This window comes from Carettochelys insculpta, chromosome 4 (assembly GCF_033958435.1).
Source record: "Carettochelys insculpta isolate YL-2023 chromosome 4, ASM3395843v1, whole genome shotgun sequence".
In the NCBI taxonomy this organism is placed as follows: Eukaryota; Metazoa; Chordata; order Testudines; family Carettochelyidae; genus Carettochelys; species Carettochelys insculpta.
In genome coordinates, this window is record NC_134140.1 from 108409580 (window position 1) to 108437360 (window position 27781).

Sequence of the window (27781 nt, forward strand, 5' to 3'; positions counted from 1 at the left end):
CAACTAGTATGGGAGCAACAGAAGCAGCCTGAGCATTTCAGTGGTAGTCTTTGGCAAAAGTGAGCAGTGGGGCCAATGATTGTGAATTAGAGCATGGAAAAGTGGGTGCTTAATGGGATCTGCCTTTTAATCATTTACTTTAAAGACTTTACTTTTGTTATCTTGCATTGCAGCAACAGTAAAACATGTTAGACTGAGGGAGGATTTTATGAGAAGCTCAAAATTATCTGTATTTGTGGAGGTTCCTGCTCCGTATTTGTAAACCGTTTTAAATATTTTACTAATGGTTAAAATTTAATCACAGACAAATACATAAGGCTACAAAGAATCAGACAACAAGAAATTCCTCTAGCAAGATAGACAAAAACTCTTCATCATGAAAGTATTACTAGTTCTCTTGGTTTTTTCATGCTCCTTCTTGCGTATTTGTGAATTAAAGGTAAGAATTTACTTAATTTTAAATAAGATGATTCCTCTATACATTTTCCTTAAATAATAGTTGTGAAAATATTTTCCTTTAGTAGCATCCATGCAATTATTTTAATCCAAACGTGAATACTTGAAATGTGACATGCATTTTTTCATATAATTGCTGTAATTGGAAATACATATCAGTATGCTTCTGAAAAAGGTGGATTAGAGAAAAATTATTACAGTTATAGTCCCAGGTCCAATCCAGAAAGGTACTCTGCAGGGGACCCAGGATCTGCCTATTATGAGTCAGTTGCAGGTTTGGGACCCCAGAGAATCAAATCTTGCAGTCTGCAGTCAGTTTACACTCAGACAAAACTTCTAATGGAGTAAAAGGAGGTATGCCAGAATAAGGACTGCAGGATTTGCTCTTAGTTTGGTCATAATTATAGGCATAATTAATTGAATTTAATTAATTTATGGACATTTAATTGAACTGAATTAATTACTGGCTTGAGAGTAACAGGAAGTATATAACACAATTACAAAACAGGGTAACATGTTTGGATGAAATCCTGGACCCTATGAAGTCAATAATAAAACATTCATCAGCTTCAGTGGGGTCAGGGTTTCACTTTTAGTACCTTAGACTTGAATTGTATTGATCTAATGGACACATTCAAGGTTGATAGTACCTTTGGCTTTTGTGTGCGTGTGTGTGCGTGTGTCTGTGTCTGCGTCTGTGTGTCTATATTTCCATGTTCTTTTTCCTGAAATAATAACAAGCACATAAAAGCACTCTGCAGTGAAATTGGTGTGGTTTTGCATTTTCAAGTTTCCAAGGGGTTGTTATAAATAATTGCCACTTCAGTGGACCTAAACCAAGCCAAAAAAAGTTAAACGTAGACTCACGTTTCTTTCTTACTTATGGCTTTTTAACATATGGGCATCTGAGTTTTAAAATCAATCAAGGAAGGCCAGTAAAAACTGTTTCTAAGCATGCAGCTGCAGGCTTTTAATTACAATTTCCTCTAAATCTCACTATAGACTGACTATACTTCCCTGGTCTAGCACCCCCAGAACTTGACTGGTCCCAAACCAGGGAATTTGCCACACCAGGGGAGGTCAATGCTGACTCCTATGCTGCTGCCGGCTGCAAGGCTTCACTCTGACACCCCAGAGGGGCCAGCATTGACTGAGTGGGGACTGGGGGGATGTTTGGGAGAAAGAGGCAGGGTGGCTATGGAGCCCCATGGTTGGAAGCCATGAAGGCAGCCCTGTGGCAGTGCACTAAGCACCACAGTTTCCTGGCTACGCTTCTGCTCCCTGCCCACCACTGGCCATAGGGCTGGGCTTCTGGCCCCCAACCCCAGGGCTCCCCAGCCACCCTGCCTCATCTCCTGAGCATCCCCCTGTTTACGCCCTTCCTCCTCCCTCCCTGAGCTTGAATGCTACAAATGATGCTCTGGAAGAGCAGGGGAGGACTTGCCAAGTGGAGTCAGGGGACAGCTTTTCCCCATGAATGCTCCAGCACACAAGCACCCACAGGGATGCCAGACCAGATATTGTTGGATGAGGGAAGTCTGGAATATAGAGGTCCAACCTTTTTCTACAAAACCAATATTTGAGTTTGTTAAGACATTTGTTTAAAATTCTAAAATCTGCTGTGCTGAAAAGTCAAGAACCGTTTGAAGGAAATCAGAAAGATCAGAGCTCACCCTGCATGAAAGGTCCAAAACAAAAGAGAGGAAGAACAATCAAACTCTAGAAAAATAAGAAAGGACCAAGGATACTACAGGTTGAACCTCTCTAGTGTGGCACCCTCAGGACCTGACCAGTGTCGAACAAAAGAATATGTGGAACCACGAGAGGGCAATATTGTCTAGCAGCATTACCAACACTTCCTCTGCTTACTGAGCATTTCGGGGTAAATTGAAACTAAATAATAGCACATAATATTGAGGGCCAGGACTGGGGGCTGTAAACAAACTTTATGGGACCATGGGAAACTTGTTCACACCATAATAAGCGGACATCTGGCTAATTAAAATCATGCTATACTCTGGATGTTGCTGGACAAGAGAGTGCTGGACTAGAGAGGTTCAACCTGAACTACAAACAGTGGAAGCGAAACACTCTATTGTTTCACAAAAATAGACAGTAAAATACAAGGAATAAGCTAGTGCTGCACCTGATCTACGACCCAATTGGAATCAATAGAGGAGCTTCCCAAAACTTTCAGTGAACACTGGACTGTGCCCTATATATCGACTGATTTGCTTCTTAACTTGATTTTTGATTTCAGGCTTTGCAGCCCAGTGGCAGCGAAGATGAAGAGCTAGCTGAGCAAGATCAGCCAGTTCAGCAAGAGACATTCCTGATAAAAGAATGCTTAAATCATAAGTACACTCATAACTCTTGTAAGAAAGTTTTCTGTGACGCATGGGAGAAATGTGTTGAAGGAAATTGTTTGTGCAAGCTTCCCTACCAATGCCCAAAGAATATCAGCTTTGTGTGTGCTACCACTGGAAGGACATTTCATAATTATTGTCAGTTAAAAGCCTATGAATGCCAGCACACACATGAGAAGTTTCAGAGTAAAAAAAGCTGCATAATTTCAGGTATTAAAATATCTTTTTCCATAACTTCACCAGCCACTGTGGTGGCAGGGGGAATGCTTAACTTTTTACTCTCAGACAGCCTGGCCATTTACTAGTAAATGTTTCTTTATACATGTGAAGCATCAAAAGAAGAATTGAAAGTAGGTAGTATTTGTTGATATAAAAAAATATAAAAAAAAAATAAAATAAAAAACTTCACAGGCCCCTCTACCTCCATTCCTTTCTGTTCCTGACAGCCCAGTCCTGATTCCACTGTAGACAACTAGATTTTTATTATTAACTTAGTGGGAGCACCATCCCATCTGGGCATTGCCTCAAGGTGTCATTGCTGTGTTATCAGAAGTCCCATAAGTTTTAATATTTCATCAATGCTAAGAGTCAGCGTTTTAGTGGAAAATTTCCTCTATAGATCTCAAAGCACTTTACAAAGGTGGGTATGATTATCCCCATTTTACTGAAAGAAGAAACTGTGATATATTGAGAGGAAGTGACTGGCCGAAAGTCACAGAATCAGTCAGCTGAAAAGTCAGAAATAGTAGTACAGGTTGAACCTATCTACTCCTGCACACTTGGGACCTGACCAGTGCTGAATGAGAGAATCTTCCAGACCATGGGAGGTCAGTATTGTCTAGCAGTATTACCATTACTTCCACTGCTTACTGGGCTCTTAGAAGAAATTTAGGGCTAAATTAAAGTTAAATAACAGCACAGAACACTGAGAGCCAGGACTGGTGGCAGTAACTAAACCATATGGGACCACTGGAAACTTGGACACACTCATGATAAATGGTCCTCTAGCTAACTAAAACATGTCAGATTACATCTTTATTGCCATGGTTATCTTTCATCTGATATACTTTTGCACTAATTGTTTTAGAAACATTTGAAGTTTCTTTGGACTACGCAAATTCATCATCAGAGGGTCTTATTCAAGTGAAGCTTGTGGATCAAAATGAGAAGTTATTCATATGTAACGATGAATGGAGTATGAATGAAGCAAATGTTGTCTGCACACATCTTGGTTTTAACATGTAAGCGTTTGGAGGGGGTTCAAAGATAATGATTATGTTTATGATTCATGATCTGGGTTATCCAGGCAGAAGCATGTAAGGGGCCAGACTTACACTCCTCTATGATGGTCACAAAGGGGCAAGTGACAATCTAAACGTGTGACGTCTAAACATCTTGCTGGAGCCCCCAGCACCACTTCTGAGACTGGTGGTCAGTTCCCTGTCCTGCAGTTTAACTCCTTAGAGAACAGCACACACGATCATAGATAAAGCACACATCCCTGATGTGGCTGTGACAAGATTTTCTGCAACGTTTACTTGAAGCAGATTTCTTGCATGCTCGATAGGGCACCAATAAAGTAAGTATAACAATACAAACAAGATATATCTAATCTTATTAGATCTGTGTTTAAAGGGTAATCTAATCTGGAACTAGAGCAAAGCTGCAGGATGTTTAGAAAGACATCTCTGTTGTTGTAGTTCTATTGGTCAAAAAGATTAGACAGCTAACTAATTCTTATTAAGGTTATGGTCCAAGAATGTCCGCAACACCACAAACCTTTAATGAGAATTGAAGGGGCTTAACATCATGCAATCTGGTCCCAAAATTTTGGATCGTGAGACTCTAGCCACCAATAAAGGTCTGATCCTACAAGTTGTTACAGATGGGCAGACCCCTGTGGTTGTGCAGAAACCCAGATATTTAGGTGTCTAATTCCCACTGAAATCAACAGGAGTTACGAACATTCTATATTGGTGTGTGTTCATGTTTCCCAGCTATATCCTAAACACCTTTCCCTTCATGGTACAGCAGGGAAATCAAGTCACTGCTACATAGTAAATAAATATAGATAATTCTCTGTGCAACAATAACAGATTTTGATATTTTTATTTCCACCTTCATAGGGGTGCTGAACATCACAATGAGACATTTGAAGTCCCAGAATCTGCTTTAACTTCATCTCAGTGTCTTCATGCTACTTGCAGAGGGCTAGAGACTAGCCTGGCGGAATGTACTTTAACCAAGACACCAACTGTTAATAGTAGCAAGAAATTTGCAAGTGTTGTATGCCCTGAAAAAGAGAGAGGTTGGTAAAATATGTGTGTCTCTTTTCTAAACACCCTACTTAGGTTCTTCAGTTTAAACATTACATCTTTAGACCTGGAAAGGACCTTGAGAGGTCATCGAGTTCAGTCCCCTGCCCTCACAGCAGCACTAAACACCATCCCTGATAGATTTTTTTAAAATCTCTTTGCCTCAGACATCCAATTAGGAAGTTGCAGTCTAGCTTATCGCATATAGTACCACAAGCACTGCCACTTCTAACTGTAGTTACATGTTTATAGTCTTCAAAATAATGTTCATCCTTTAGTCAGTTTAACAAGGAAATCATGCCATCTTCTGTCATCAAATATTTGAGTTAAAATTTTCAGAAGGAAAAATATGGCAAGATGTTGTGACTTCAACTCCATTCCCCCTTCAACCCTAAGAACTGCTCTTGCTGATGGAGTGTTTCTTAAAATCCTTCTCTAGAGGAACTTGTGCCACCTCTAGTAATTGTTGTCTTTCCTTGGTCAGCTGGAGGGGCGGACAGTGGCATCCTTCTAGCCACTGCTCTGTCCAGGATGACTGTGTAATGCAATTCAGAATATTTAAGAAACCAGTAGCCTGGTACCAGCCAAGAGCCTGAACAAGTGAATTGCTAGTGCTGCTGCAATGTGCTCAGGACCTTGTATCATTGCTCTCAAAGGCATTTCATTTCTGCAATTAAACCATGCTTTTGTTTAAAGCATTTCAAAGCTTTGTATTTTATATAATGAAATTGACAATAATGGGGCTTTCCTAGGCTGCTCTGGGAGATGTAGCCAATCGAAGAAGGGCTACAGATCTTTTCTGTCTGTGAGACAATAAAATATGATGATATTCTTCCAGAAGAGTGTAAGCCACATTTCTCACATAAACATCTAGCAATGAGTCCAAAATGGCATTGTCATCTTAGTACTTAAAGAGAAGTGAAGATCCTGTTTGCCAAGTTGCTGGAAGTCAGATGGGGAAAAGAAAAGGTCATGTTGTGGGTCTGATGCAAAGCTCAATGAAGTCAATTAAAAGATTACTATTAACTTGATCAGGCCCAAAAAAAAAACAAAAACAATTTTCCTCCTGCTTCTGATAATGTAGAAAGTTAAATAACTTTGTTTCTCATACTGCTTTGCAGAATGTACACAAAACGAATTCCGTTGTGTCAATCAGAAATGCATTCCTTTGACTGAAACCTGTAATGGAATCAATGACTGTGGAGACCTAAGTGATGAACTGTGTTGTAAAGGTAATGCTCTCTTCTACAGTGTCTCATAGTTAAATGCTTAAAGTTACAACGCATGATCAGTCCATTTCAATCCCATTGAGGAAAAAGTCTTTCAGCTATCTAAGGTAACAATATTACAGGTTCAATATAATTAAGCAAGCAAAGTTAGGTACTAGTTAACATCTAGAAGCATGTGGAGTATTAGGACAAAGAGAATAAAGCTGGGTCTACACATGACCACCCCTTCGAAAGGGCGAAAATCGAAAGGGGGCGGTTGAAAGCACGGCTTTCAAAAGGGAGCGACTGCACATTAAAAGTGGATTGACAGGTCCAAGCACTCCTTCAAAAGAAGAGAGGCAGAAAACGCTGTGGACAAGGGTCTCATGGCCGACAAGCCCTTCTGGAGCACAGCCAGCCACTCCCTTAAAGGACCCCTCTCACCCCCATCCATTCCTCATGAGCTGAGTGCTGCCTGGCTGTCCCCAGCCTGGCGGAGCTCACTCATGCTCCAGGATGGAGTCTCAGGAGCAACCCCTGCATGAGGACGCCCCATCTTAGAGAACCTCCAGGCATTGCTGTGCACCGTCACCGCAGCTGCCCCAGCGCTGCTCAGGGGGCTGAGCAGCCCTCCAGAGCCATAGGGTTCCCCAGCCCAGGACACAGCCAGGCCCCCCAGGGTGCCACTATGCCTCTGGACCCACACCAGCAGCACTGACTGATGGGAGCACTGACTGCTGGGGGAGTGGAATGAGGAGAGGTGGCTGTGGAACTTCCGCGTGTCGAGGCAGACCTTCGACGAGACCTACCACTGGCTCACCCCTACACACTGGCACCAGGACACCTGCATGAGGCCCGCTCTCACCCTGGAGAAATAGGTCACAATTGCCATCTGGAAACTGGCCATCCTGGACTCCTACTGCCCCATAGGACTACAGTTTGGGGTGGGCAAGGCCACCATCGGGGCCGTACTCATGGAGGTAAGTCAGACCCGGTTCACATGCCCCCCCATGGGTGGGTGGCGGTACCGGGGAAAGGAGAACCCTTGGCGGCAGGGGCCAGGCAGGCAGGGGGCAGAGGCAGGTGGGGCAGGGGCCAAGGGGCAGGCAGGAGGCAGGTGGGGATGGGCAGGGGGCAGACAGGTGGGCAGGGGAGGTGGGAGACAACACGCAATGCCCCCATGGGAGCACATGTCCCCCCACATAGGTTGTCAAAGCCATCAACACGATGTTACTGCACAGTCGTCTGCCTGGGGGATCCAGTTGCTGCTGTCACGGGCTTCGAGGACCTGGGCTTCCCAAATTGCTCTGACGCTTTGGATGGCACGCACATCCTCATGCATGCCCTGACACACAGCCCCAGCCAGTACATAAACAGGAACAGCTACCAGTCAGTGGTCCTCCAGGCCCTGGTGGATGCTACAGGCAGGTTTATGGACATCTATGTGGGCTGGGCCAGCCACACCCACCACACCCCCATGTCCAGAAACTCGGGGCTCTGCCAGCGCATGGGGGCTGGCACATTCGTCCCCCAGCATCCGACCTCAGTGCGAGGGGACATTACCATGCCTCTCTACATGGTGGCAGATGTGGCCTACCCCCTCCAGCCATGGCTCCTGTGGTCGTACACAGGTGACCTCACCCCCACCTGGGCTGCATTCAACCAGGGCCTCAACCACGCCCATGACATCATGGAGCAGGCCGTCAGGTGCCTTAAGGGGCAGTGGAGGTGTCTGCACACAAAGCTGGAGGTCAGAGTCCTCCATCTGCCCCAGGTGGTGGGTGCCTATTGCATCCTCCACAACACTGTGGACGGCAAGGGGGATGCCTATGTCCGGAAAGGCCAATGGGGCCAGCACCAGGTACAAGCAGCAAGGGGCCATCCGCATCTGCCAGGCCCACCAGGACAGCCTCTGCATTAAGAAGGCCCTCAGGCAGGCCTTCGCAGATGGCTGCCTGTGACCGACATCCACACACATCCCCTATGCATATTTGCGCCCCACCACCACCACACCTGCACATCCGCCACCCACCATCCCTCCCCGAGGAGCACGGCACAAGGGGGTGTGTGGAAAATATACATTTATGCACACCTAAAACATACATACAACTGGATGAGCAAGAGGGGATGTAGATGGTCAGGTCCCCCTCCTCACTCGACCACTCAGTGGTGCCCTAGGCCTCCTGCGGCTGCGGCTTTTCTGCTGATGTATCCAGAACTGCTGTGGGGGTGGGGGTGGGGAGCTGTCCCAGGGTCCCAAGACGACCCGTAGCTCCCAGAAATAGGGGCAGGTGGCTGGGGCTGCCCCAGAGTGGCCAGACTGGTCCCAGGCATGGGCATAGCCCTGGCAAAGTTTTTTAACTTTGGAGCATAGTTGGTCAGCAGTACACTCCGGGTGGCCCCTCATGAGGAGGCCCCCGGCCAGGCGGGTGAATGCTGTGGCATTTTGCTGGTTCACCCCCATTTTGTGGAGGACATCCTCCTCCTTCCTCAACCCAAAAAGCTCCCCCTCGGTCCAGGAGGGGGCCTGTTTTCTTCCTCACCCCCGGAACCCTGGGAGCCCTGGGAACGCTTGTGGGGGTGGGGTGCCGCTGCTCCTGTGGGGTCTGGCTACTGGCCACCATTGCCTGCTGCTGCTCTGGGGCTGTGCAGAGGGTGTGCTGCTGGAGCTCATGCTGGGGCTGCTTGTAGCATGCTCTCTGCTTCCTCCCATGGGGTTCCTGCATCCATGCTGCTTTAAGGCAGCTGGATACAGGGATCGTAGAGCCCCGCTGCTGCTGGCTGGAGCAGCCCTGCACTCCAGCTGACTGCTGCCATGGCAGGCCCCTCTTTCGACAAAGTGGACTGTGGAGCGTCTACATGTAGACTCTTCCGATTTAATTTTTTGAAAGGGGACGATCTTCCAGATATGGGATTGGGGTTTGAATTTTGACATCTGCTCCCCGTTCTTTCGATTTTCTTTCAAAAGAACGTGTTGCATGTGTAGATGCTCCTCCCATTCTTTTGAAAGAGAGCCACATATTTTGATGTTTCATGCATATGTAGACACAGCTTCAAGGTTTTTAGGGAACAGGTAAAATTTAATATCAAATTCATAAACCAAACCAAAAATGTGGCAAGTTGGCCTGAAAATTGATTATTAGAGATGGCCAAATAATAAATAATTCAACAAGTTTATATCTTTATTTCTGTTAGCAAATTGGCCACAAAACCAATTAAGATTTTATCAAAGTTACTTATAAAAATTATTCACAGAATAATATTCTTTTCTTGTAGCTTGTTCCTGAACAGTCATTAGCTGTGTCTACACGTGCACGCTACTTCGAAGTAGCGGCACTAACTTCGAAATAGCGCCTGTCGCGGCTACACACGTCGGGCGCTATTTCGAAGTTAACTTCGACGTTAGGCGGCGAGACGTCGAAGTCGCTAACCTCATGAGGGGATCGGAATAGCGCCCTACTTCGACGTTCAACGTCGAAGTAGGGACCGTGTAGACGATCCGCGTCCCGCAACGTCAAAATTGCCGGGTCCTCCATGGCAGACATCAGCTGGGGGGTTGAGAGATGCTCTCTCTCCAGCCCCTGCGGGGCTCTATGGTCACCATGGGCAGCAGCCCTTAGCCCAGGGCTTCTGGCTGCTGCTGCGGCAGCTGGGGATCCATGCTGCAGGCACGGGGTCTGCAACCAGTTGTCGGCTCTGTGTATCTTGTGTTGTTTAGTGCAACTGTGTCTGGAAAGGGCCCTTTAAGGGAGCGGCTTGCTGTTGAGTCCGCCCTGTGACCTTGTCTGCAGCTGTGCCTGGCACCCTTATTTCGATGTGTGCTACTTTGGCGTGTAGACGTTCCCTCGCAGCGCCTATTTCGATGTGGTGCCGCGCAACATTGAAGTTGAACATCGACGTTGCCAGCCCTGGAGGACGTGTAGACGTTATTCATCGAAATAGCCTATTTCGATGTTGCTACGTCGAAATAAGCTATTTCGATGTTGGCTTCACGTGTAGACATAGCCATTGTGTTCAATATTTAAAATTCCTCCTGTTGTGACTGGGAACAGGGAACAGAGAACAAAGACAGGTTATGTAATCTGACAATGTACATATTTTAGACATTTGATTTCAGAAGCCAGAAGCGTGATTACGAATTCAAAATTCTCTTTCCCTGAATAATGCTGATTTTGCTGTTTTGGCGATTGTTCTGCCAGGAAGTGCATGTCCATGAATATTCACAGCAAGTGAACAAAACAGGGGGTCAAACACAGTCAAATGATATATACATGGATTTTTAGAAGTATTTGACAGTCTCAGTTGTTACTTTTTTATTTTTATTGTAGCACCTGAATTGTGCTTATCAATGTGTAAAGCAAGGTCCCTGTCCTGACGCTCTTAGAACATACATAATATTTACAAGGAAAGTGTAAATAAAAATCAGATTTTTTTAAGTGTGATTAACAAAAAATCTCATCTTTTCACATGGTATTTAGATTATATTTGCATTACTGAAATCAAGTTTTTAAAGTTCAAAGAGGTTGCTAAACTATGGATTATTGGAGATAGAGATTTCTTGACCCCAAAGGTTGTGCATGAAAAGATTTACTTGAAGGAGTGCTTGTTCATGTGCTTAGTACTGTCTTTCTTCAATCTGGCCCTGATCCAAAGACTACTGATGTTAAATGCTGTCTTCCTTGTGCCTTGCACTTGTGTTAAGGAGCTTTCATATTTTCCATTAAATTAAAAAAAAATCCTGAATTTACAGGATTTAGAGCAGTGCCTGACTGTAATAAAGGGTCATGATCAATATTTTCACAATAGGAGTCTAAAGTTGAATTCCTAATCCTGTATTTCCCAGGAGAATTTTCAAAAGTATTGCAAACAATAGAATTTGTGTTCATTAAGGTGCCTAAATATGGACAAGAAGACTAACTTTATACTCCTACTTGTTGTCCCTAATCTTGGAGACATAAACCACTCTAAATTCCCATTGACAGCATTAAGCACACTAACAAGACCGAAAGGTGAGTGGGTGTTTGGCTTGGTTTTGGTATGGGCAAAAGTTCTGGAAAAAAATGGTAATGAGTCGTGCTCAAAAAATTGTTAACTATTTCATTAAAAGGGTGAAAGCATGGAAAGTGGAAACTCTGCTTTAAAGCTGGAAAACGGGAGGTCACCATCATTAATGGTATCAGTTTTGTTTTATTTATAGCATGCTTTATGTTTGGTTCCATTACCTATTTATGAACATTTTACTTCTGTCATAATTGTGCTGCATTGCAGTGATGTTAAATTAGGTTTTCTACAATGGCAAGACTGGTAAATCATTTGATTCCATTCTGCACAAACTGACTTTTCTCTTTTTGTTGCAGAATGCAGTAACAGTTTCCACTGTAACTCGGATGTGTGTATTCCAAACAAGTACCTCTGTAACAAGGAAATAGACTGCCTCGCAGGAGAGGATGAATCCCCAGCTCGCTGTGGAGGTTAAACTTTTTTGGATGTCTCTTCTTTGTTCTAGTCAGTTTAAATTACAGAATAAAGACTTTCTATTTTTTTAAATATGCAAGGGGGTCGACAGCTTCCCCGGGCCCATGGGCAATATATTTTGGGGGGGGGCAGCTCCATGCTCGAGAAATAGTGATGCTTACAATAGCTTCATTAATAAATAAATTAAGATGCAGAGCTTTACCATTTAGATGCTCCAGGGGGCCCTTTTGTCTACAGAACAGATCAAAATATCGATCTGCTTTTATGTGTAAACGAGATCTGTCGACAGTTTTGTTGAACCATCTCTTTGGTAAGAGAGTAATTTCTGTTGACAGATGCTTCTAGTGTAAATGTAGCCTTTATGTGAAGCTGTGTTGTTTCAAAATAAGATATTTTGAAATAGCTGTTTTGAAATACCTTATTTTGAAATAACTCCGTAGTGTAGACATAGCCTTACAGCCCTATGCTTTTAAGAGGACAGATGAACAATCAAAGCAGATGAAGCGTTCGGGAATGGGCACAAGAAGAGATAAGAAAGCATAAGAATAGAGGATGAATGTAAGTGTTTGGATGGTGAGAAAAAGAAGTTTGAACTTGAAGGAATGGAGAATGGGGAACACATCCCTCTAGCTGCTAATCCTACGTTTGTGTATTCATTAGATGATTTACCTGCAGTTGTTCAAATTAATTAATTCAATTAAATTATGATTTTTGGAAAATAACATGATAATGTACATGCTTCATTTAAATCATTGATCTGGGGATGACAGTTTCAGTACGCAAGCTGCCTCAGGGAGAGAGGACTACTCCAGTCCTCTCTCACTGCAACAGCTCTGCATGGTGGGCTGCAGGTGAGAAGTCTGCAACTTGGTTTGATGGACAACAAGAAAGACAGATATAAAATGAAGCCAACAGGAAGATTATGGAATAGCTTTATGCACAACTTGATGATTCTGTCTTACTTTAATGCACTAGGGTAAGAAGAAGAGTATTCTACATGTAATCCAGCCAGCATAAACTGGCTGATTTCTAGTAAACTGCAGTAGAAGTGGAGCTCTGGGGAGGATTTAAGGCAAATAGTAGTAGTATTACAAATTAGTTGAGGGAGGATGTTACAGGAGTACCATGGAAGAAAAAACAAAGAGGGTTATGAAGAAAAGGAGAGATGATCAGTCCTCAAAGGTATTTGGGCATCTGTCTCCATGGAAATCAAGAGGAGTTCGGTCCCTAAATACTTTCAGGAGCTGGGCCATAATTATTTATACTGTAATGATTTCCACAGAAGATTGAACATCCCATTGTTCTGTGCACTGCACAAACACATCAGAGCATTTGTGCATGCATATCAAAAGTGAGCAAGAACTTGACATATGTTGATGAGTTTGTGTTTTATTCTCACCGTTAAAATTAAAAATGCTTTTCCAAGGTTGTGAAACCTCTCCTTATTGTCTATTTTCTGCAAATTCAGCAAAGTGCACAAATTGAAAACTCTGTGTTGTAGCAACACTACACAAAGAAGTGTGTTCAAATTGTGCTGCTGTTTTTGTGCTTTATTCCGAGAAGATAAAAAGCAAAAATCAGTATCATCGGGTAAATGTTTTGTGTGTGTGCGAGAGAGATATGAATTCACAGGTATTTCAATCAGCCTGTATAATAAATATTTCTCAGTGCTAAGCAGTACAAATATGAGAGCATTTGTGCACGTGTGTCAAAAGGAGAGCAAAAATGTCATATACATTCATATTTCTGTGTTTTATTCCCAGCACGTACTTCTACTGAGGATAAAAGTAAAGGTAAATATTTTGAAGCCTTTATTTTTATATATTAATAGACTGCTACTGCGCATAGTTCTTCACATTAATTAGCATTTACATTAGCTACTGGGGTGTAAGACCTGCAAATGGAAGTCCCAATAATCAAAATTCCCATCCATTTCAAAGTGTGTTGCGTTTGGATAAAGCCTGAAGCTTCAAGTACAATATGGAACATTTACTTCATTATGACCTAGATACCCTCCTCTCACCAGGCTAAAGGAGGCATTTTGCAGAGAACTCTATCATCATCAAGCACACACAGGCTACTGAGCACTGTTGTGCCAGGCAAAGTGACCATGACTGGTGGCATCACACCAAGCATCATATAAAGCAGTGTTTCCCAATTTTATTTGGCCACGGAACCCTTTTAATCTCAAAAGAATTTTCCAGAACACCATTCCCAGGCTCTACTCCCCTTGGCCCCCAAACTCGCCCCTCATCTCCAGGTTTTACCCAGCTCAGTCTGCAGCCCCAAACCTGCCACCCTATCCCCAACCTTTACTTTCCATCCCACAGACCTGGCCCCCCATCCCCAGGCTTAACCCCTCTCAGCCCTAAACATGTCCACCCCATCCCCAGGACAAACCCGCCTCAGCCCCAAACTTGCCCCTGGGACTAATCCATCCATGGCACTGGATAGGGAGTCTATGCCAAGCAGCCATGTATTCCCCCCAGAAGGATTGCTGGCATGGAGGTCTTCTGCTGGCGGGGGTGAGCCAAGTCACACCCACCGGAGGGGTGTACTCAGGTATCTGGGTGAGTGAGGGGGTTCTCTGCACCTCCCTGCCCTGCTGCCTCTGAAATAATGGAACTAAATTCAGTTGGTTTAATGGCTGCATACCTCCTGCCTCCCTGCCAGCCATTAAGCCAATTAAATTTAGCTCTACTGTTTCAGGGTGGGGAGCCGCAGGGGAGTCAGCTATTCAAATGGAATTTTCTTGCAGAACTGTGATTTTCACTTCGCAGAACCCTGAGGTTCTGCGGAACACCATTTGGGAAACACTGATGTAATAAAATTCCCAGAGCTGTCTCAATCCCACAAATGCAGTAATCTCTGGGATGGTCCCACAGACAGCAAGAGGTACAATCGGGACATGTACCACTTTGTGTGTCAATGAGGAGTGTGAGAGTATAGTGTCTGAGATGTTTATCAATAACTGCCTCTGTAAAATCCTCGGAATCCACTGGCCATACACAAACAACAACCAAGGCCTGGGGCAACTGATTCACCAACTTCCTGCCAAAGAAGAAATCAGGATGTGAAGATTGCGATGGATAGGACATGCACTCAGAAAACCAACCACCAATATCACAAGGAAGCCTTAAGTTGGAACCCACAAGGAAAAAGGAAAAGAGGATGCCCAAAAAGCACCAGGTATAGAAACCTGAAGGCAGACACTAAAAAGATGGGATACACCTGGTCAGAATGGGAAGAGATCAACCAGGACAGGATACATTGGCAAATGGTCGTCAATGGAAGAGGCTTACTGCTACCCCTACTACTGATGACATTGCCAAAGTGCATACAGCACAGCTTTTCAAATTTAGAATCATAGAATTCTAGGGGTGGAAAGGACCTCAGGAGGTCTTCAAGTCCATCCCCCTGCCAACCCTAACTCAATCATCCCAGCCAGGACTTTGTCAAGTGAGGACTTGAAAACCTCTAGGGATGGAGATTCCACCACCTCTCAAGATAATGCATTCCAGAGCTTCACCATTGTCCTGGTGAAATATTTTTTCCTAATATGCAATCTACACCTCTCCCTCTGTAACTTGATACCATTGGTCTTTGTTCTGCTGTTCTTCTCTACTGAGAACAGCCTGTGTCCATCCTCTTTAGAGCTCCCTTTCAGGAAGTTGAAGGCTGCTGTCAAATCACCCCTCACTCTTCTCTTCTGCAAACTAAATAAGCCCAAATCCTCAGCCTCTCCTCATACGTCATGTGCTCCAGCCCCGTAATAATTTTTGTTGCCCTCCACTGGACTCACTCCAATGCATCTACATCTTTTCTATACTGGGGAACCAAGAACTGGACACAGTACTCCAGATGTAGCCTCACTCATGCCAAATAGAGAATAATAACTTCTCTAGATCTGGTGGCGATGCTCCTCCTAATACACCCAATATGCCATTACCCTTCTTGACTACAAGGGCACAATGTTGACTTATACCCAGCCTCTCATCCACTGCAACCCCCAGGTCCTTTTCTGATGCATGGCTAATTAGCCAGTGGCTCCCCAGCCTGTAACAATACTTTGGATTCTTCCGTCCCAAGTGCAGGACTCTGCACTTGTTCTTGTTGAACCTCATCAGACTACTTTTGGCCCAATCCTCCAATTTATCTAGGTCACTCTGGACCCTATCCCTAAGCTTCCACCTTTTACCTGTCCCCCTAGCTAAGTGTCATCTGCAAATTTGCTGAGGGTGTAATCTATCCCCCTATCCAGGTCATTAATAAAGATGTTGAACAATACCAGCCCTAGAACTGAAACCAACTGCCAACCAGACATTGAGCCATTGACCACTACCCATCAGGCCCAAATGTCTAGACAGCTTTCTATCCACCTTACAGTCCAGGTATCCAATCCATACTTCCTTAACTTATGGGCAACAATATTGTGTGAGACTATTAAATCTTTGCTAAAGTCAAGGTATATCACATCCATTGACTTCCTAGTGTCCACACAGCTAGTTACCTCACCATAGAAGCTAATCAGATTGGCCAGGCATGACTTGCCATTGGTGAATCCATGTTGACTACTCTTAATCACTTTCCCCTCTTCCAAGTGCTTCAAAATGGATTCCTTGGGGCTCCCCTACACAATTTTTCTGGGGATTGAGGTAAAGCTGACCAGTCTATAGTTCCCTGGATTGTTCTTCTTTTCGTTTTTACAGATGAGCACTACATTTGCCTTTTTCCAATCATCTGGGACATCTCCTGAGCACCACAAATTTTCAAAGATAATGGCCAATGGCTGTGCAATGACGTTTGCCAATTCCCTCAGTACCCTTGGATGCACTAAATCCAGACCATGGATTTATATATGTCTAGCTTTTCTAAATAGCCCTTAACCTGTTCTTTCCCCACTGAGGGCTGCCTGACTCCTTCCCAAACTGCATTGTCCGGGAAGACAGAGGGAAATAAAGCATTGAGTACTTCTGCTTTTCCCACTTCATCTATCACCAGGTTATCTCCGTCATCCAGTAATGGCCCCACACCTGCTCTGATCACCCTCTTATTGTTAACATGCCTGTAGAAACCCTTCTTGTTGTCCTTCACCTTCACTAGCTGCAGTTCCAGCTGTGCTTTCGCCTTCCTGATTACACCCCTGTATTCTCCAGCAATATATTTATACTCCTCCTTAGTCGTTTGTCCAAGTTTCCAGTTATTATGCACAGCCTTTCTGTGTTTAAGTTCACCAAGTATTTCCCTGGTAACGCAGCCTGAGTGCCTACCATATTTGTTTTTCTTATTGCACATCAGGATGGTTTGCTTCTGTTTCTTCAATGAGGCTTCTTTAAAATACTTCAGTTCTCCTAAGCAACTTTCCACTTTGTATTAGCTTCCCAAGGGATCCTGCCCGTCAGTTCTCTGAGAGAGTCACAGTCTGCTCTTCTGAAATCAAGAGTTTGTATTTTACTGCTCACCTTTCTTCCTTTTGTCAGGATCCTAAAAGCCATCATCTGATGATTGCTGCAGCCCAAGTTGCCACCCACTTCTATTTCTCCTAGTTCTTCCCTGTGACATAATGAGCAATTGAAGGAAGGCCACATGTCTGTGAGATTAGGACATTTCACACAAAGTACTTTATGCTCAGTGTTTGGTACTTACCACATATATAGATTGCCTCTTGTCTGCCTGCCTGAGACATTTTTGCATCCATTAGCAAGATACGGATTTCATACAGGAGGCAGCAAGACTTAATCACTGGAAAACATCCAGTTTATTGTCACTGTTTCAGTTCTGTTTGCAGGCTAGATAAATGAACTTCTCAGTGTACACACTTACACAGTTGGACCTTACAATAACCTCACCACATACTACTTCAGAGCTTCCTAAATACTGCAGAGCTTCCTAAAACAGATATCACAGGATGATGAAATTTTGGGGATTCATACAATCGGGGGGTTCATAGTGGAGGAGGATATTACTTGAAGGAAATGAAAAAGACAGGGAGGAAAATATTATCATGTAATTCTTTAGGTGCAGCATGCCCCTCTACTCTTGAGTTGTGGTGTATTTAGTGCACACATATAAATTAGACCTTTTGTTATTTGCATGCTACTTTTAAGCAGAGAAATGCAAAGAGTGTCATGTCATGTGAAGACTTAATTTAGAGAAATATCTATTAAGTACTGGGATGAAGAGTAATTCTAATAATGTGTGGAACAATGCATTTTCTTTCTTTCTTTTTTTAAAAAAAGACTACCTTTTTAATACAAACACATGTTTAAGTGACAGTATAATTTAAAATGTTTATAAACACTAAGCTATGTTAGTCTATTATTTTATTACAGAACAAAAAGACATCTCAAATACCAATATGGATGCAGGTAAGTTAGATTACAACTGTTTTTTCCTACCTCAATGCCATGTCGTGGGATGACCTTTCCCCAAATTCTCCTCAAGTGGAAGATCATCCATAAGAAATTTCAGGCCAATTGTACTAGATATATTTAAGTGATGGTAAATTCAGTTTATATCAGAAAGGTAGATCCACAAAGGTCTGTGGGCATCTATCTCCATGGAAGTCAAAGAGAATTTGATTCCTGAGTGCCTTTGAGGATCTGAACCATATTGGTTTCATTATGGTTTCCTCAGAGGAATGAGTATCCCATTGTTCCAGGTACTGTACAAATGCATATAAAACACATCTGAAGAGTTGACAGACACATTGTTAAGACCAATGAGTGTAACAGGCAAGGAAGAAGGAAATACAGTGAGAGTTTATGTGGTTAGACAGAGTAAGCTGTATGCACAACTTGATCGTACCAAATTATTTAAAACACTGAGGCGTTGGGAAGGAGTTTTGCTTGTGAGCTGGTCATTATAACTAGGTCTATACTTGCATTCCTCTTTTGAAAGAGGAATTCAAATGAGGGAAATTGAAAATGCAAATAAGGCAGTGAATTACATAGCTCTTTTGCATAATCTCTTTTCAGAAGAGGTTCTTTCAAAAGTAAAAAAGCAGTGTAGACAAGGCTCTTTCAAAAATAGGCCCCATCTTCGAGAGAACCCTTCTTCCTATTTTGGTTAAGGAAGGATTCTTCTGAGATGGGGTTTATTTTCAAAAGAGCCCTGTCTACATTGCTTTTTTAATTTTGAAAGAACCTCTTCTGAAAAGAGATTATGCAAATGGAGCACAAGCTGTGTAATTCAGTGCCTTATTTGCATTTTCAATTTCCCTCATTTGCACTCTTCATTCGAAAGAGGAATGCAAGTGTAGACATAGCATATCAGGCAGCTGATTTCCAGTAAACTGACACTGCAGTAAGCTTTTAGGAATGGTTTAAAGGAGATAATTGTGTCTTTACAAATTTGTTGAGGGACAGTATTTCAAATTTCAGAGGCAGGGCAGAGAAAAGCACAAAGGTGTTTTTTGGAGAACAGGACAGATTAGCATTTGGTGCAGTTGGGAAGTGACATATAAGAAATAAGAGAGTAACCATAGAAAACAGAACCTAAGTGCTTGGATCACAATATGAAGCTTGAACTTGTAGAAGTGGGAAATGGGGATCACATCCTTCTAGCTATTAAACTTAAATTTATGTATTTTAGAATTTATTCAAATATACCTATCTTTAATTCCATTTTGGTTTGATAAACTGTTCTGCAGTATCTTGTCCACTGACTCGTCTTTATCCATCTTTTGGCTGTGGGCTTTCTTGTGGTGAAATAGTCTAGTCAGGTTGAAGCTTCACATTCATGTTATGCATGGAACCTACAGAACAGACAGTGTTTCTTATTGGCAGAGGTATTAAACATACTCACCTATACCTGTTAGAGATAGTCTAGATAAAAATAGTCCTGCCATGAAAGCAGGGGACTGGACTAGATGACTTCTTGAGGTCCCTTCCCATTCTATGATTCATGATGTTAAATAAGAAATTAACAGTATTTTATTCATCCATTAGAAAAAAAAATAGACAAGGCAGATAGACTTTTCCAAATCTGTCCAAACATCTAGTTAATGACTGCTTTCTGCAAAATCAGCAAATGGCAGAGTTGGAAACGTTCTTACTGGAACAACGTACAGCAAACCGGCATGTTGAAACTATACTGAGGTTATTGTGTTTATGCCTTACGTTAACAGAAGCTAAGGCCAGAAGTTCCAGATAAATCATTTTTGTATTTGTTTATTTATATTTACAGTCATTTCAGGAATGTCAGTACAATAAGTATTTCCCTACTCAATGTTGTGCAAGTGTGGGAACTACTTGGATATCTTTATCTGTGTGTATGTGTATGCGAGAGAATTTGGTATATATTGATGTTTTTGTATTTTATTCCCAGAATGTTCATATGCAAAGTTTAAAATGCAAGATAAATATTTTGATGTCTTTTTATTTTTATACACTTCATTATAAACTGTGCAAAGAACCTTGTCAACAAGCCATTTAATCTTGATTTCCAACACTTCTGTTGTTATGCTATAGCATCTTTAATGAAAGTATACTGATTTTAACCCTTATTTAGGCAAAATCCTCACTGATTTCAATGAATACCTGGAGTAAAACTTGAAGAATCAAGTCCAAGAGACAAACTTCATATGGGCCAAATACCCCCATTAAGCAGGCTAAAGGAAGCATTTCACACACAACTGTGTCACCTAAATATAAAATAACCCTATTGCCTCAGCACACATAACATAATTTTTCTGCACATGGATGGAAAATATTAGAGGGAACATTGTCCTGAATGGTCATAGAAATCAAGGGTTTTTAAAGAAAATTTCATTTTGAGAAAAATTTATGAGTTCCTTAAATGGCATGCTCTTTCCTTTTTGTTAAAGAAAGAAGAAGAATAAAGACCTTGTTGCCTCAGTTAACATGTGGTATTACAAACCACACACTAACTCGACGGAAGCGAATCATAGGAGGAAACACTGCTGGAAAGGTACAAGAAACATGACCTAGTCTGAAATGTGTATATGTGTATATGCCTTGTTGTCTTCAGCTTTTGAGCACACTGATGTGCCACTGGAAGTATTGTCTTAAAGCATCTTAAATGCACAAATCTAATCAATTTGTCAGATTACCATTTTCGGAGCTAGTGAGAGCATGCCTTGAGCTGGGACTCACACTGCTAGCTTGAAGTGTAGACTCACCCAAAGGTGTTAGGAAAAGCTATAGTCAAAACTTGACTAGAAACTTTATACATTCAAAGAAAGCTCAGTCTGTGTCATGGTATAGGCTCCAATTTGCTCTTTTAAAAAATGCAAAAATCTCATATTTCCCTGTTTTGAAGATAATAGAAAAAAGATACTAGCTGTAAAACTAATTGAGTTGCACAGCAGTATTTTGAATAACTGTAGGAGTTTTATACTGCATCATTTGAAAGAGATGCAAAATCCCCAGCTGCTGTATGTTGGAGTAACACAATGCAGCACTACAGAATGGGAGTATAGTGAAGGTGCACCAGCAGAAACTGGAGCAAATAATTTAGCGAAATACTCTACCTAGAAAGAGTATCCTGCCAAAGCAGAATTAAAACTCAAGTAATATGCCTAGTGATAGTCATATATTATATTTGAGTGTATAAGGTCAGATCCTATCACATGAACCATACAAAAATCTTTTATAGGGTGAATTCCCTTGGCAAGTGGCAATTAGAGAAGGAAGTGGTTCCATTAACTGTGGAGGAATTTATATCGGTGGCTGTTGGATTCTGACTGCTGCACATTGTGTCAGGTAAAAACAACCATCCTACAAAGGATTTGCTTTTTGCAAAGTAGAGAAGACATTTTATAGGTTCTTGTATTTCTCATTTGCCTTTTTTTTTTCCGGAGTCTGATTGCTTATGGAAAAATACACTGAATCACACAAGTCAGTTATCCAAAAATTACTATAACGAAACAATTAAAAACCAGAAGGAGAGAGTCTGTACATTAATCTCAGTTCTCAGCTCCGAAATTCTTAATGTCATTTTTGGGTAGATTCAGCCCCATTCATATCATCATATCAGACACCTTCAGCTTCCACATCTCCATTTCTAGCATGTTCAGACTCTATCAGAAAAGATTTCCAGATCTGGTCCTCCTTAATGTCTGAAAATCCTTTCCTACTTTCTCATACTATTTATCTAGGCATTTATATAGCAGAGACTGCTACGGTATCAAGGAATCCCATAATGAGTGGTCTTATAAAGCTGAATTCTCTTCTCCTTTTCAGGAGCAAAATGAGATAAGTGGAGATAAAGAAAATCTTCAGGCTAGTCTGCCTGCTCCATCACTGTTTGCCTGCAGGTAGAACAGCCTCCAGATTCTCTGCAATTTAGCTTTGTTTCTCCTGTTTCAAGGGCAAACAGCTGAGGAGGTTTGCCTGCATTTTTCTTTCTGTTATGTGTTATGGAAAAGCTCTGGCAAAAGGACGGATCTTACAATTTGTCCTGAAAGTTGTCCTGTTAGGTCTGTATTCTTGAGGTAGGGAATTCCAAAATCAAGGAGCTGCAGCCCAAGTGGTCTCACCTCCAGCTCCCGCTAGTATTAAAGCCACCATAATGCCATACTCTCTCTGGGCTCTAGTTCAGTGCTGCATCTTTGAAGAGCAGCACAGACTCACCCCAGGAATCACTTTCCTGTAGCTAAGTAGCAATAGTACTCTGCCACTGGAGGGTGAATCAGTAGGTGAGATATGCAGGGGAGTATGTGCTCCACAGATTTTCTGTGGAACATCTCCTCAGGCCATCTCATGTCCTGGGAGCTCAATTTCACACTTCTTTTCACAGGGGTGTGGAATGAATTGGGGCGAGGGAAAAACAGTAACTTGCCTCTACACTTGATTGAAAAAGGAACAGGAAGTTCCTTGAATCAAAACTCTCCCCTACTGGCAGAAAAACAGCAGAGGGCAAACGTGGGCTTTATTTTGTCACTGTTCAACTTTACTGGCAGGTTGTGCATTAGAATATCGGAGAGGTTGCAAGAAGGCTTTAAAGGTGCCACACAAACATCCAAATGTACTTTTAAATCCACTTGTGTCATTTGTTCAGCCTAAATGCATAATTGATTTGTTTAAAATGTTGTTTACTAAGAGCTAAAGAAGTGCCATGCTGATATATATTTATTACTAAAAGATGCAAAGATAAGAAGAACTATGTCTTTGGTTGATGTGATTGGTGATGGTTTTTGGATCATTTGTCTGACCCTTCTCTGAGACTGAGCTCTCATGGGCTGTATGGCTATAACATTTATAAATGCATTAAGACAACTTTCCTGTCTCCCCTAAGTCACACAATGCATAGGTGATAGAGGAAAACAGAGCTATAGCAGAAGAACAATCTCAGCGGGGTAATTTACTCATTACAAGGACAATTTCCTTTCCTTTGATATTTGTAGGTATGGCAGACATCCCACTTAATTTACTTTGTTTTCTTTCTTTCTTTCTTCCCTCCCCGCCACACTCCTTACTTTTTACATTTTGGCTGATTCCTTAGTTCTCTCTCTGTTCTGCCCCAGAATCTGAAGAAGTGGATCTTTCTCATGAAAGCTCATGACCTCATAAATAAAATTGCTAGTCTTTAAGGTGCTACAGGACTCCTTGCTTTGTTATAGGAGAAGAGTTAGAGAAGGTGGGATATTTGGGTTTGGATTAGTAACAGAAAAAAATGTTATGTTTTTTTTTTAGTGATAGAGAAATCCCAGTTGTGCACGTTGGATGCAGAACATGCAGTAGAGGGCAGGTTGTAATCTGTCACAGTACTTGTGGGGGTAAAATAACTATTCCCTGAATGCACCCCTTCAGTATAGCATCTGCCCCTGCATTTGATGCAATTCAGAAAGCCCTGAGCAGAGTAAGAATAATACTTACTATGTGGTATTAACTATTGTTCTACAGAAATACTGATGAGCTGCTAAATGACATAATGCTTACCATACGCTAGAATTCATATTTGTGCTAGTATTTATTAACAAAGTACAATTGATGTTTCTTTTACAGAATGAGTCGAGTTAATCAGTATCGCATATGGTCTGGAATATTACATGTAATCCACTATAATCGAGAGATAGATACTTTTCAATTAAACCGAGTGATAATCCATGAAAACTACAATGCCTCAAACTATCAGAATGACGTTGCTTTGCTGGAGATGAAAAGTAATCGGAAAGGAAAACAATGTTCACTCGCCTACAGCATCCCAGCCTGTGTTCCTTGGTCAGAATATCAGTTCAGATCTGGACATCAGTGCAAGGTTTCTGGCTGGGGACTGGCAGAGGGTATTTGATTTTATTATAATTAATTATATATAGATAGATATTATGATAGTGTACAAGCGCTCATCTCCCTGCTGAGTACTGTGCAAACCCTCTGAAAGACACAGTCTGAATCCCAAAGCCTGTGTCTACACATGTCCCCTCTCAGAGGGGGCATGTTAAAGAGGCATTTCAGAAGATGCTAATGAGGCAATGATGTGAATATGCAGCACCTCATTAGCATAACGGCAGCCGTGCGTGATTTGAAAGTGATGGTTTCGGGACCCCACTGACTTCAAAAGCCCCTTCATCCTAAAACAAAAAACTCCATGTGTTTTATTTATAACATAAAATATAATTTTATGATTAGTCTGGAGAGGGGAAGGCACTCATGATTGACATGAAAAGGAAGCTATTATTGTTGGAGTGAAAGGGTGGCATACGTAAAGGAAGAGCAAAGCTGAATGGGACAGAAGGGAAAGAGAAATAGGGCAAAATATGTGGTGTAATGAAAGCCAAGCAAGGCAGCCAAGCTCTGGCAGTGATGTGAGAGGGGAATGATCAAGGAATAGAGTACATAAAATTCTGCATCCTGATTAGTTTGCACAGATGAATGGTGTATTTTCCGACCTGCATAGGGTAAAGACCTGAACATGTGTCGAAAGAAAGGATTCTGAAAAGCTTGCATCCTTCTGTTCATCACTTTTCTTGAAGTCCAGCCAGGTGCAGCCCTTCATTTCAGTCCTCCAAAGAGTATAAAAAGAAGGGACGTTTTTTAACGAGCTCTCTTTTTGCCAAAGAGATGAAATGATCATTTCACTCATGAATTACAACAATTGCTTAATAGTATATGGTGAATTAAAAGGCTGGAATGGAAGCTACATTTAAAACTGCTATAATATACTGTATTACACTCTAATAACATTACGCTTAGAAAATCAATTTCCATTTTGATCAGAAGTGGCTTGTGATTAAGGAGGTGAGATTTTACTTTTATTTTTGTTGTTTTTGTTGTCCCACAAACACATTTTAGTTTGCCCACAAGAAATGATGTGACTGTCATCTAGCAGCCCTTCTCTGGTGAAGAGAAAAAAGAAAAGGGACCATATAAGAGAGATTGACAGGAAGGGGAAATAAAGATAGGAAAGATGGGAGGACGAGGAAAGAGAAATTGCTAGTCCCTTGGCAAAATAATTAAATATTGAAAATACTCGTGCCAGCCAACGAGGGGCTGAGGTGGGAGCAGGATAAAAGGGGAAACTGCCACAAAGTTCAATTCAAAAGGCTTGAGAGTCCCAGATGTTGTTGCTCCTACTGTGGCTGCAGTGGAAGCCAGATCCCTGGCTCTTTAAATCACTGCTTGAGGCCAGAGCAGCACTCTGGTCTACCTGGGATAGCTGCCATGTACTCTAGGTGGGACTGAGGAATGCCTATGGGAGGGCAGCCCCAACCCTGCCTCTTTCACTTGAGACCCCGCCCTCTCCAAAGGCATGGAGCTACCCATGGCCCACCAGCTCTGCTCAGAGGCCTGGTGAGTCTGTCTAAATACTCCAACCTATCACAACATTTGTTTACTCCAAATGAGACCATGAAGATTTATGATGCTGGTGCATTTAAGAAGCCAAGCTGAAGAGCTAGAATGGAAAGCATAAAAATGGGATGACATTGAACAAGAATGCAGTATTTCCTTCATAAATAATTCTACTATTCTCAGACACAACTAATGTCCTCCCTTAAATGAGATTAAGATTTCCTTTCTTCACAGAAAATACAAGCACCATTTGACCACCATTTGTCATACTATGTAGTAGTCTATAAATTGCAAACACCATCAGGAAATGAGAAAACAAACTATGGAGGGATCAAGAACTGCAATTAAGTATGTCAGAAAATGTAATTGCTGTGTGAATCTGTAGTTGAACAGTACTGCTTTTATCTGGCTGATGCACTTATGCTACATACAAGGAGAAAGTAAGCATGCATTTAAAGTATGCATTGTATATAACAGAATAGGTTATAGTGAGTTAGGAAAGCTAGTATGAAACTTTATTTATGACAATGTATCTAAAATGTATTTCAAATTCAAAAATTCATTTCTTTCTTAGGTTATACCAAACAAATTGTTCTTCATTGGGGCAACATACATTTATTTCCAAACTGTTCGGATATCTATAAAGAACGTTTTTTTAAAGAAATGGAATGTGCAGGCAAGTAATTTCATCACTACTACACTATTTCTTTCTGGTGTCATCAAGCCAAACTTCCCAAATACCTGAAGTCCTACCACCGAGTGCTCTCTTTTCACCATGAAATATGTAAACTATACCATGGCAAAGCTCTTAGCAAAGCAGTAAGGAGCCAAAATACTCTTACTAGATCTGCTGTAAAAGCATGCAAACATTTAGGACCTATTTGCATGTACAGCTACACAGCTGTTTGCAAATGCCATTATGATTACATGCAATTACGTGTGCAAATTTTGGCATCCAGTTGTGTGTTAGATTGTGTGTAGATTTAAGCTACTCCCCATAGATCTGGCCTTTCCAGTCTTTGGCCCTGACTCAGCAAGGTAGTTAAGTGCATGTAATATACTGGTACTATGGCAATGGCTCTGCATTATTATATTTTCACATTCTTCACACTTTATATATACTTCAGAAGCACTATATACTCAATTAAAAAGTATGTTTGGTTCTTATTTTGGTACATTTTCTGTGGATTACTTTTGAAATGAGATAAAATACGATGACCTGAATTTTGCTGATACTCTGGTATAAAACTTCTTGAAATTACTAGACATTAGTGTAACTCAGGAGAATTTTGCCATCTATGATTTTAGAAAAGAACTGCAGTCTTCACAATAGGAAAAAATGCATGTAACAAATGTGCCTTTTTTGTTTTTTGTTTCTTTTGCCTTAGGTACCTTTGATGGTTCCGTAGATGCTTGTAAAGGTGACTCAGGAGGACCCTTGGTCTGTACAGATTCAAATGATCAGGCATATGTGTGGGGTATTGTGAGCTGGGGTGAAAACTGTGGGGTTCCAGGATACCCTGGAGTTTACACAAAAGTAGCCAGCTACTTTGATTGGATTAGCCGTCATGTTGGAAGGTCCCTTATTTCTCTGTATAATGTATGAAGCTGTGAGAACTAACTACTTCTTTCTCACCACTCACACACATACACACAAAAATGAAGATTAGTTTTAGCTTAAGATCAGCAGTTTTATTACATACTTAGTGACTCCTGCAGTGAACTAATGTCAGTATAAAACACTTCCAACAAAAATCATTACATTTATAGAACACTAACAGCATTTTCTAAAGTTAGCGAATTTAATTAGCAAATTTTTGAAAATAGTGTTAGTGTTCTATTAATGTAATTATATTTGTTGAAAGTATGTTATACTGAAATTAGTTCACTGCAAGATTCCCTATTAACTGCATGCTTACTATAGGGAAATTAAAACATCTGATTTTTAGGGGAAGAGGGATATAGGTTTCATGTTGTGCTTGCTTTGTGATGTCTATTAAAATGGAAAATTATACTGAAAACAAGGAATAACAAAAATGAATACATGCCGAGACTGTTCAAATCTAGCAGAGGGTATAGCAACCTAAATGCTCCAGAAATCCAGTCAATCACAAATACCTAAAGCCTCAAAACAGATACTTAATGTTCTACCAGCACCAGGCACAGAGGAATGAAACACTAATGTAAACAAAGGATGCCTCCACCCA

General features: G+C 41.7%; 1 protein-coding gene across 1 annotated transcript; it reads left to right on the forward strand.

Moving 5' to 3' along the window:
* On the forward strand, nucleotides 1-27372 carry CFI (complement factor I). The gene is made up of 13 exons (XM_074991974.1): nucleotides 1-439; nucleotides 2717-3032; nucleotides 3910-4063; nucleotides 4949-5130; nucleotides 6259-6369; nucleotides 11703-11816; nucleotides 13584-13613; nucleotides 18153-18188; nucleotides 20648-20751; nucleotides 21439-21545; nucleotides 23790-24067; nucleotides 26149-26250; nucleotides 26963-27372. Exons 1-13 carry the CDS (start codon nucleotides 377-379, stop codon nucleotides 27178-27180), a joined length of 1815 nt encoding a protein of 604 aa, XP_074848075.1. The 5' UTR covers nucleotides 1-376; the 3' UTR covers nucleotides 27181-27372.
* The last annotated feature ends 409 nt before the right edge of the window (nucleotides 27373-27781 follow it).

Coding starts and splice junctions, on each gene's coding strand:
- CFI (XM_074991974.1), top strand. CDS start 377: ATGAAAGTATTACTAGTTCTCTTGGTTTTTTCATGCTCCTTCTTGCGT. Junction 5,131..6,258: donor ATGCCCTGAAAAAGAGAGAG/GTTGGTAAAATA, acceptor ACTGCTTTGCAG/AATGTACACAAAACGAATTC. Junction 18,189..20,647: donor AAATACCAATATGGATGCAG/GTAAGTTAGATT, acceptor TTTTTGTTAAAG/AAAGAAGAAGAATAAAGACC.